The 12376-nt window shown below is 39.0% G+C and overlaps 1 protein-coding gene across 1 annotated transcript in view; it reads left to right on the forward strand.

The window, feature by feature from the left end:
* GMDS (GDP-mannose 4,6-dehydratase) overlaps window positions 1-12376 on the forward strand; it is a 411128-nt gene that overhangs the window by 319118 nt on the left and 79634 nt on the right. The window contains exon 8 of the mRNA XM_027881664.1: window positions 8835-8953. Within this exon, the coding sequence (XP_027737465.1) occupies window positions 8835-8953 (119 nt within the window). The remainder of the gene's footprint in view (window positions 1-8834; window positions 8954-12376) is intronic.

A 12376-nucleotide genomic window follows, 5' to 3' on the forward strand; every position in this document is an offset into this window, starting at 1 on the left:
ACCAATCCAGGAAAGAAATACAAGGTAAACAGGTGTCAGAAGCAGGAACTAAGATCTTTTTATAATCAAATGTTGCATTGTAAACAATTTGTGATCAATATCTACATTGTGATCACTATTTTGCGGCTGATAGTTTTGCTCCAGTGAACATGCCAGTACTTGACTTGAAAACCTAGTCTGTTTTCCTGTGGTTAGATCATGGCCCCAACCAGCCCTTCCTGGCATGGGTCCCTAAGACTTCTCTGCCCTCACCACAACCTGGGTACAACCCTTTACTTTAGTGGTGAGTAATCCTGTTAAATGGGAGTCTGCTGCTTTGTGAAGAGGTATTTTGTCTTTCATTCATATAAAAATAGCAGGGAAAATTAATTCTGTAAGGGTAAAGAGGAAGGTGGAAGTGGGTCAAATATCTTTTGGAATTGTCTGCTAGGTGGAGCCTGAGAAACATGTATTTGTTCTATGTTCTTGACTACGTAATACAAATCTGAGTAGTTAAAACTCACCCATACTTTCTGCAATTTGAATTTTTTTTCTCTCTCTCTGTTTAGCTTTGAATTTCTTTCCCTTTCTCTTAAACAAAATTTAAGACAGCTTTTTCTTAGCAATTGTGACAATATCCTCCCAAATTAAAACTAAAGAAACAGAGCATATATGCATCCTTTCTGTATCTTTTCATTTAAGTTACTTTGTGTCACACATGTCACTTCCAATCTAACCATTTGAAGAATAAACAAACCATTGTGAACCTAAAAATCTGTTCAAAAATTTTTTGGCAGGAAAAAAAGACTATATTAATTTTCATTGTTAGTGAGGTTTCCCAACAAGCAGCTTTACTGTTTCTTTTTCGCCTCCAGCTAGCAACTAAAGATCAGTTATAAAACTGTATACAAATACTTCCACGTATTAAAAGAACAATATTTTGACATTCAGTGACACACACACAGAAAAAAGGGGTAATCTAGTTTTTGATAATACAATGAGAACTTTGTGTTCAACCAAGGTGCATGTGAGAAACATCATGTTCCATTAACGGGGAAGGCTGACCTTTAAGGTTTATCTGGATTATAATTCCTGTGGTTTTTATTAATAAAACTGCCTACTAAAGTTTCACGAGTCCTCCCTGAGATCTGTAAAACAATTGGCCTATCTGCTTACAAGAGAAAAGTTAGACAGTATTTCCTAGTATTTCCTACAGATGTGAGGGCTTTTGTTTCAGAAGACATTGATATTGTTTTCATTTGAGATGCTCCACAAAGATTATCAGGTATTTTATTATTTTAGTAACTTTATAATTGTTGGATTATTACTTTCAAATGTATCAACTATACTCTTTTAATTTGAAAGAAAAAATCATGGGTCTGAGCACAGTTCAGCTCTGAACAAATTCACATCTAGAGCCAAACCGTAGGATTTGACTAAATCAGCAAGCATGCTTCAAATTGCTTCTGTGACAATTTATCAACTGTAACTTTGAAAATCTATAAGAAAGTTTATAAAATGATTCACAGCATACTATTTCTGTACCTATACGCTGGGAGACTTATTGTTTATTTACTTTCTTGGGATTCTTAAGAGAAATTTTCTATTGTTTCTTATCAAATTGTGTGTTTTTTCTCTCAGAGGAAAACATTTTCATCTCAAATCTGTTCTCATTTTATATTTTTTTTCTGCCAGTGATGTCTATGGTTGGCAAATGTCTCTCTTCTGAATGGAAGCAGCTGCCATGTCACAAGTATTCAATGTCTCTTCTGCATGAGTAGAAAGGACAATGCTAAAGGAAAAACTTTGTACACAGACTTTGTAGTCCTTATGTTCAGCATTATTCTGTTAAGGTAGAAGCATATCAAAATGTATTTAAACTGATGAGATCTGATAGATACTTAAATGGTGTTCAGAAGGGTTTTTCCATGAATGGAGGTTCCTTGAGCAACAGAACTTTCTCCAACACTATGATTTTTGGTAATCTGAGAGAACAGGATGATGGCTCTTCAGAGGAAAGGAAGAGGCATGTGTCCTGCACTTCTTGGGCAGTACCTCTTTTGCTGCAGGTTTTGAGAGGGGGTTGAGCATATGAAAAGTGTCACTCATGTTACAGTGATAGACAGTGACCTTAATCCTGAACTTCAGTTTACCTTTCAAACACAAACTGTAACAGCATAGTAAGGTTCTTACTTAATGGGTGTGCACCCTTACTTTTAAGTAGCTGTGCAAGAAGGGTTGTAATTTAGGGGAAAAAAGCACAGCAGGACATTGATTATGCACACTCCCACCATATTCTTGCTGTCACTGGCTTTTTGGGAGTATTGGCATGCCTGGCAGCACATCCCTGTGGTTTTCTTTGGCAAGAGCCTCCCTGCTGTGCTTGCCTTGGCCTATAACATTGTCAGAAACAAGTACTAAAGCAATAGTCATTACTCTAGACTGAGTGCCCCTGGTGGTGCAGTGGCTAAACCGCAGCGCTGTCAACGCTGACATCCGGGTTCGATTCCTGGTTAGGACACTCCCCGGGCAGATGGAGCTCGCTAGCCCTGTAAGGCAATCCATCTACATCCTGAGGACCTCGCTGCCACCGTCCAAGCTCGCTTGGCCCCGGCAGATGAACCTCAGGATTAAAGGGTGGGCTCAGTTCCACGCACACTGTGTCTCATCTAAAAAATCCAATGCACAGGCTGGAAGGTGGAAAGACCTTCCCCGGTTCCTCGTTCACAAAGACTGGCCATTACTTACTCTAGACTGAACTCCCATTGTGGCAGGGAGCATGGGATCATGCCCAACACTTTTGTATGTTGGCTCTCAGGCAAAGACAGCTTACACTGTACTCTGATCACAGGAGGTTTTTGCTGCACTTTAGCTACATTAGTGTTTTTCAGCCATGTGTGCTATGCCTCTGTTGTGTGAAGAACATGTATAAAGAGATCTTTTTTCCCTCTGTTGTGTATTATATGTAGGCATCACTGTTTCTTTAGATAATCTCCTTATATAACACCCTCTCATGCCTACTGGGTACACCCAGTACACACCTATGTTTTTAACAGTTGCAGAAGTCAATCAGATGTGGGTGACTCAGCCAGTGCAGCACCTTGTCTTCCTTCTCTGCCCCTCCAAAAGTAAGTAAATAGATAAACTGGAAGTCAGTTTGGGTTCAGAGCTCTGAGTCAGTGTCCCGTCTCACTTTTCTAAGGCACAATCATCAGTTGTGGTCAGCTCTGTAGCAGCTTGAGAAACCACAGCCAGTCGGCTGCGTTGTGTCAGGAGCAGCCGGCTGGTGGCATCTGGAACTGCTTCACATCCCAGGCAGGCAGGAAGTGCGTGAGCATGACATGTCCCCATGTCGCACAGCACGGAAGATGCCAAGCAACTTCTTTCAATGCCAGTGCAATTGAGTTGGGACAATGCAGAGAGGGAGGTGGTACAATAGCCCTGTCTTTGTAGCACAAATGGAACAGTCCCTCATGATGCACACAGGAACAGCAGTCATGCCAGGCCTTTGTGCTTGCCATATGGGGAGAAAGTTCTTTGCTGCCACATCCCTGTAAAGGCTCATCATGCTTTGGCCCAAAATGCTCAATTCTCCTTCTCAGTGGTGAGCCCAGCAGGATAGCGACATTTGGGATCACTAGAGAGTACCAAATCCAACCCACTGAATGCTTCTGCCCACTTCTAGACAATGGAGTATGAAATACTGTAAAGATAGAAGTTCTTTAAATGGTGATAATGTACTCTTGGGTCTCTCCAGGTGGTGATATTTTCTGACTTAGTCAGAAATAGCTCCCTTATTGTTGACAGATTTGAGGTAACCCATGCCTTCTGCAAGTGATAACTAAGGAGAGCTAGGCATTCACCAGTCTCAGCTTCACCTCTGAAAATAAAAGACAATGCACCGTGCATCAGGCTACAACTATCTGTTCCATCTTCTAAAGTAAACATTATTGATTTGATGTTTTTTCTCTGTGTGTGGCAAATACAAAGAAGTCAGAATTTCTCTGCATAACACCTAGAGATATGTAAGAAAGACTTTTTTTACAGTTTAAGGTGTGGAAAAAAATGTTGTGTAGCACTGCAGGGCAATAGTAACTAGTACTAACAGGAACATTTTCAATTTATCCCATTGTTTTCAGTCATATCTGTTTCAGGTCTTGAATTAGATGAGACATATGAAAAGGTTTTACTTATTCTCTTGAAAAAAAAGTTATCTTTTATTTCTGAGAAAGTTGGATTTGTGGTTTTTTCCTCTTGAATACAAAGATACCTATGTGCCCATTTTAACAATATACAGTGCTAGAGCAGACAGTGAGAAAAAAGTCCCAAATATATAGAGTTAAACATAACCTCAACTACCGGTCTTTGTTATCCATGGATGACAGCCCAGTTAATAAATGTTTTCTCACTAGGATGCTGGACTGGGAGTTAATGTTGAAACACATCTACAACATACTCCAGATGCTCAAGACAAGCAGACACATCACAACCATAACAGCAGTGGCATGCACAGAATGTACCTATATGGGAGTAGAGTTAGTCGAACTTGGGTTTTCCACTCACTAGCCCAGGTGCAAACACTATGGAAGCAAAGAATTTTCGGCAGGGAGAAGACTGGCTCATATTCTGGATATGTTGCTTGAAAACGGTGCTTACTACTGGCAGGCATTTATATGGAGAAAGGGGAAGAGGGAAAAGATGAAAGAGGAAAAATTTTGGCAGAGGCTGTAGTTCAGGCATGCAGAACAGATATCCTAGTCCACATAATCATAAAAGTGTGTCTGCTTGCTAGACTTGCTATGTATCTCTTTCCAGTTAGGTTTCTGCCTTTAAATGTAAATGTAAATAGTGTTGCCTTTAGACTTTGTGACTCACTAGACCAGAGCCAAAAAGAGTCCAAATATGAAAAATGTTTTGTTACATTTGCCATTAAAGGAGCAGTCTTATGCTAAGAGATTTGAATCCTGAATTGTTTCCATGGTAGTTTTCTCCTCCTTTTCAACATCTGTCCATGTTTTGTTATCTGGATTGAGCAAAATATTAGGGAGAAGGTGGAAGAACTGAACACAAGTAATTTCTTGACTGATCAGCCCATCAAAAAAAGCCTTTACAAAGAAATACAGGAAAATCCATGATTCTCCATTTCTGCAAAAGAAAAATTCCTAAAATATATGACCTTGTGATGGTTAAAAGATAGTCAAGAGCTGAGACTGGGCAATATTTTTATCCCAGTTCAGCCATGTCATGGGTCATGTGGTTCAGCATGTGAACAGGAAGGTGAGAATGGGTGAACTTTTGCCTCAGTCGTACAGTCCATCAGAGAATAAATGGAGCAAATCACTCTGCAGCTGTATCAGGAGGTGAACGGCTGAATACCTCTCACACAGAGGCCTTTGTGTTCTGGACATGATCTAGCATTATGATGGGGAGCACTAGGCTGAGGCTTTGTAGCAATTACTAACCCATTATCACGCTAGAACATGAGATCATTTATCTTCTAATTCAGAGTGTCACCTGTTCTTCATTTGCCAGTCAATAACCATTAATTACTTTCAGTGGAAATTTAAACAAAGCTTTTCCCCTCTGTTAAAACCAGTAAGCCATTTAGTAATGATAAATAAACCTAGAGCTGTATCTCCCCCTTTCCTCTCATTCTCAGACTGGAGTCTGGTACAGTATGAATTCTTAAAGGAAATGCCTAGAAATTGATAGGTCAAGGGCCTTTATTAGTCTGATGTGGGGGGAAGCACATTCCTGGCACTTGCTGTAGGGAAAGCATATCGCTACTGCTTGTACATGTATGTCTCATTGGTTGTCATGGGCTGCACCTGTGGAAATATAGATTTGACTGTGGAACTTATTTAAAGTTTTTTCTCTCTTCTGGCTTGCCTTGGCATTTTTTTACAGACCCTTCATGCAAACACATTCAAAGCAACAGCATTTCGTCACCCTCCTCAAAGGAAAACAGAACTATCACTTACATTGTAATTTTTAGCATATTAATTTTTTTTCATACCTAATTGGATTGAGGTAACTGTAAGTGCCAAAAATTGTGAATGCCAAGGGGGGAAAAAAAAAAAAAAAAGCAGTAGTGATAGATTCTCAAGTAATCATTAAGTTAAACATTCTCTCCTGGTAGGATTTGAGGCAAAAATTGCTTTTAGCAACTCTATCTGCATTGTTTGATCATTGCTAAGTTTATTCTATAAAAATTTACTGCAGTTTAAGTTGTATTTCTAAGACAATGATTGCTTTCTTTTTTGAAATAGTAGATGAGCTGATACACCCAAATACATAAAACCTGGTTGGACCCACTGTCAAAGGCTGTGTTTTGTCAGTATTTTGTAGCTGTCTCCTTTGATGTAGGGCATATTTTATAGTAAAAAGAAACTTTCAATGCTATTTCATATTCATATGCAAAAAGAATGCATAAATATTTTAAATACTCACTGGATTGTTGAATGTTTTGGCATTAAACACCCTCACTAAAATTGTGTCTAATGAATTACAATATTGAGGTGTTTAAAAGTGCAGGAGTGGCAAAAAATTGTTGGAAGTCTGATTCTGCTTCTGCTTAGACATTTTAATACTGTTTTACCAAAGGTCATAGTAAACAGCAGATGCTTTTGCTACTATTGCATATTCAGTCAACTTATGTGGCATTTGGGAGTATGGGGTGATTTTTACCAATAAATGAGGTTATATTGTCACATCTCTCTCTCGAATGTAGCTGACACTACACTGCCAAGGCGAAAACTTGAGTTCATTATATATGGCCAACATCCACTAAAGTCAGGAGGAGAAGCACTGTCAGTTCTGTCTCTGTCTGACTGTCTAATCTTGGAAATCCTTTTCTGCACAAATAATGCCCTATCATATGAGGAAGCACATTGTTTTCATCTGGACTGCTTAATGAAAGCTGAAGATCTGTGAAATTAGGGACTAGGCTAGGAGAACCAGAACTATCAACCACTTATTTTAGATATTCCTGTTACCCTTCTGTGCAGCTGCTACTGCTGTAAATCCTGCAAGCTTGTCCAGTCATGAAGAAACAGGAGTCGGTGATTTACAGTGACCTCTCAAATCAGCAGGGAAACCCCAGTGTTCCAAGAAAGCTCATATGAGAGACACAAGTTAAGACATCTCCTCCCCACAAGAGGAGTTTCATTAGCCAGTTGGGTATTTCTGCGTCATTGGTTAGGATGTTCAATCCTGAAAGGAAAAATAAAGTTGCTGCCATTGTGCTGCCCAGCAGGTCATCTCCCTAAAGCACAATTAATGTCAAGGGCTTACACAGCAGTGCCCAAAACCCAGCCTTCCATGCATGTTCAAGGAGCAAAAGGGTTCAAAAGGAACATGTTAATAAAGTCTTGTCAAAACTTTGGAAGATGCATAAAATATTAACTGGGAAGAAAAATGGCTTGCAAATAGAACCATTTAAATGGAATGTATCACCTTGCTATGCAGGACACTGATTTATTAAGAATAGAAGGGAAAAATTGAATATTTCAGGTGGTATTTACTGAGAGAAACTGAGCTGTCCCAAAGCTTTTATTAATCTGATTTGCAGAGTATCCACTACCATCAAGGGACCTACTAAAGTTGTTTTCTTTAAAGCTGATGTGAAGAGGTCAATGCAAATAGCATTGTGGATTACACTGTGAGAGGATGACAGTCCTTTTTACCATATGGAGAGAGAGTTGAATTATTTTGTTTTCCTTTTTTGGTTATTTATTAAATGAGGATCATACCATACAGGTATTCCCTTTTCCTCTCCAAAGGAAATGAAGTGTTTGCATTATTTTAATTGATCTAAAGTAATGATTATTCTGTCCACCTACAGCTCCTATGCACTCAAATAGTCGTCACTGCAGCAGTGCCTCTCACATTAGAAAACTGAAATGTACCTGCTGCCATACCTTAGACAAGTCACACGTGTCTTTGCATGCTTCTTTTTCCATCTGTTTTCCGTTTTTCATGCTGACTTAGCTGGCCAGGCCTCTGAGATGGTGCTCATCCATCATTACTTTTTTGTGGGAGGGGACTCTGTGAAAGACTGCTGCAGGAATTAAACCTGCTCCCCTGAAATGCAAATGTGTTGACAATCCCATGAAGTGTTGCTTCGAAACACATTGCGAACCTTTTGCTGCACAAACAGTTCTCTGAAACTGATGTTAATGGCTGTCTCACTTTTCCACCAGTGTTTTCTGTTTTCCCGTATCAAAAGAAAGTTTCTTCTACAATGCTTTTGTATGTAACATTCAGCACATATTTAGCAGGAAAAACAGATTAATTTGCTCAAATACACTGTTAAACATTCTTATTTACCTTTTAAACTCATTTAATTAAAATCTTCACTTGGACAAAACGAATGTGACAGAAGAAAGAGCCAAAAGGATCCATATTTTCATGCTTCAGTGTATTTAACATCATTCTGTAAAAGACAGACAACAGCACTCTGGGCTGAAACATTACAAAATTTTGTTCTTTTCCCCATATCAATGTCAATTCATGCAGTGCTTTAAATAAGTGAATCCACACTGTTGAGCACTAAACCAAGTCTCAGTGTTCAAAAGTAAACATATTAAAGTCTCCCCTGCAGAAACCCCTGCTGTGAAACAAATTGAAAATCAAATACAGTGTTGTTTTCTATAATAAGAAATAATTGAACTCTTTTTAGAGTTGCACTGAACTGGTTAATAGCCACCGTGTAAGGAAAGTGCTAATTTCCCCAGCTTGGGATATGTGTGTGTATGTCTAGTTATTTCCAAATCAAAAATGCGGTAATACAATATTGTGTACCAAAGGGACCGCTTACATGTGCACTGAATCTGACTTTGTTTATCTTTCCACAGGCCATGTGGCTGATGTTGCAAACAGATGAGCCTGAGGACTTTGTCATAGCTACTGGGGAGGTCCACAGTGTCCGTGAATTCGTGGAGAAGTCATTTAAGCACATTGGAAAAACCATTGTGTAAGTACAAAGATGAGAGAGCAGCCACGGGTTGAACATTACTAGCCTGTCACATTTGCTGTCTTACAGAGTGTTGTTTGTCTACATTCTTATTCCCTCCGCCCCGGCCCCCACTTTCTAATAGCAACATGTGAGACCTTCCAGGCACAAATGACTGCCACAGCAGATATGTCTAGTGTTGCCCTCAAGATCACGAGTAAAAACGTAGGTGGGTTAGTCTTAATTTTTTAATCAAAAAAGTCATCATTTGCTGTTCTCCCATTCACTCCCTGTCCTGGGGGCAGAGATGCCCCTCCAAAGATGGGCACTGTTAGTGCTGTTCATCATCCTCTTGCAAAATGGACTTTTTTGCCCAATTCTCTATTTTGTGTCCCCAGAGCCCCTCAGTCCTGTTTCCATCCTCTGCGATCTGAAGAGGTGACACCTGCCAACCCTATTCTTTCCATGGACAGCCTGTCAGCCACACTACAAGGCTTATGTAGCAAACCACTCTACATTCCTATTAGCTCTTCTCCTTCTAAGCCATAGAAATCTTGAACAGTGGGTGCAGAATGTTTACAATGCATATTCCACATAGTTTGATTGAAAATACAAAATTCCTTCTCAAGGCCGTATAATAAAACCAGGATGGCTTGGTGAGCGCTTTCTGTAATTTATATTTTTATTGTTTATTATTTTTTCAATTTCCCTCCTTCTGTATCTTCTCTGGGCCCCATGCATCAACATACCAATCTCAGCTGGAAAAGGGAGAGGAAAGCCACAGGCTCTTCCATGACGCTAGCACCAGGGCTGTTCCTCGGGCCATCAAAGTCACTTGTGCAGCTGGTGAACTTTTGACAGGGCCAATAAGTTTTACTTGGGAACAAAAACTTGACAAATTCAATAAATATGCAGAAGTGCACAGATATATACAATATTATTTGAACAGCCAGTGGGTGGCTAGGAGGTAATAACATTTTCTTCTCAATGAGTTTTTAGTCTGGTTTCAATTTTTGACATCAGCTTCCAGAAAAAAAAATTCTGATGAGGGAGAGAGAGAATGTATTAATAGTGTTTCTAACCCAAAAGCTCAGTTTGGGGAATAAGTTTCTCTGCATAATTTTAGCATTTCTTGATAGTGAGGTGTCCCTGTTATCACACATTGTGCCATATGCCTTAAACAGTAATGAGGTTTGAGAGGATAAAGAGGAGTTAGTAGGAGCTCTAGTAATAGCTTTGCCTGTCTTATTTTTTCTTCACTTTTTATAGTTTGGTTTCTTGTATTTATAAAATAAATCACCCTAGTAAGCATGGATAAGAAAATGCTGCAAAATTCAATTGTTCTATGTAAGAAAGAATTCTAGTGATTTTGAGAACTACTTTGTCCCTGTCTAGTATTGTTTACCAAAGCAAGAATGAATGTTTGGTGAACAACTTTTTTTTTCCAATTCTGATTACCTGTAATTAGAAAATTATACATATAGGTTGGTACCTATCTGAATGTCTTTATTTGCAGTGGTTCCTCACATCACGGTTTCTTTTGATGTTAGTAAATATATCCATTACTTTAAAACTGAGCTCCCTGCTTTGGAGTTGGCCTAAGAAGTCTCAGCATTTCCCAAGAGTGAAAAATCCACATGTATTTTTTAGAAGGCAAATTAAGCCCTCAAGAAAACCTAAAGGAAATAATAAGTCCACAATAAAAGTGAAAGTACTTTTATGAATAGCTTCTGTTATAGAGGGGATATTAAAGGCTTACTTTAGATTTAGTTGTTCCTAACACTCAGAATTTTGTGTCCTGTTTAATTTTTGCTCACATATGGCTCCATGTGGTGGACTGCGTATCATTCATGTTGGTGTTTAGTGCAGTCAGTGTTTGGATTGAATCAATCAGTCACAAGTTTCTCTCTTCGAAAAACTTCACAATATGGCTCCAAATGATGAGGTAGGGCAGGTATTTTCTGTGTACAAAGGCATGGTTGATTTTTTTATTACTAGTCAAAAAAAGTAATTTTCAAAAATTTTATAAGAACTTACATGACACCAAGTGACATGGACTTTTAAGAACATAAATCACTTTAGAAATGGGGGCTTGGCTTTCTGAAATTTTTCTTTCCTGCGAACAACTTATTCATTCTTTATGCCATTTACAGTGTGTAACTATACATATGGAGACTAAGGTGACATTTAACTGCTAATGATAATTTTGTTGCTGATCATTTTGGCAACGGTGCAGTTCTGAACATTTTGGATATAGTCTGTCCAGATAAACCAACCATTCTTTCCCCATGATCTCAGGGTGGGAATAACGTCTTAACAGACCCACTGCTCATCTTTCAAATTGCAATAGACATAAAATATTTCTGTGGATTTGGAAAGTTTTGTTAAAAACCTCCACAATTTTTCTAGGTGTCAGCCTGACCCATGCTTTTGCAGTGCATGCACACACAAGACATACTCCTTGTCCTTGCTGACTTCTTGGCCTGCCGGCTGGTAACCTCTCACATTCTTTGAAACCCCCAACAGCTTTCCACTCCCACCTCCTCCAGTTTGAATATATCTTCTTCAGGGAGTAACCTGGCAGCAAAATCCTCCCTTTTAGCATTGTGGGACCCCAGTGGCGAGTCCCATTGATCCGTTACTTTACAATTTATGAGGCACCTAAGAAGCAGTGCACCAGAGTGTAATTGCTAAACAATTTCCTACGGGGACAGCTGCTTTCTTCCTATCTCCCTTCCTCAGAGTTGTGTTGAGTTGTTTGGGGTTCCTGGGGTTTTTGCAGGATTACTGGTATTATGAAGTTTTGCAACCTCAGAAACTTATCTGGGAAATTTACACCACCTTTTCCATTGCTATAAGTGATGGCACAGCTTCCCAGTATTGCCGTACAATTCGCCTTTCAAAATTGATGGAATGATGGAGTAAATTACCAGGATGGATGTCGTGGCAAACAATGATTGGCAGAGCTCATGCCACATCTGAGAACACTGGGCACATGTGCAGGGACTCCTAACTCTTTGTGCTTTGTCGGAGAAATTTATGTAAAATCTTAGCTGTCACATCATGATACTGCAATAGAGAACAGGAAGAAAAGAAAACCTGCCTTTTCATCAACCTACTAAAAATATGAATTTTATTTTGTTAGTTTTTTTGTCTTCCTAATAATTCACATTAACTTTTACAGCTGAAAATCCAGGACAGCCTAAAAAGTCTTTCCAAGAACATAACATAATATTCTGTTCTCGGCAGTCATTAGCACATGTCAGGACTATGTCTTCCAGCCAAAATAAGAGAGAGAGAAATTTTACTACATTTTTGTAACTAATGAAATGTACAGCTGCAATAAGGCTGATTCTCTCTCTGAAACTGACTGTAAACTGTACACAGAAGTTTATCTAACTTGTCTGGTTTTTTTCTTCTAACATTTCTTTTTCAAGGAAGAAA

This window comes from Empidonax traillii, unplaced genomic scaffold (genome assembly GCF_003031625.1).
Source record: "Empidonax traillii isolate 1590-97213 ecotype Southwest subspecies unplaced genomic scaffold, ASM303162v1 scaffold92:size1159251, whole genome shotgun sequence".
In the NCBI taxonomy this organism is placed as follows: Eukaryota; Metazoa; Chordata; class Aves; order Passeriformes; family Tyrannidae; genus Empidonax; species Empidonax traillii.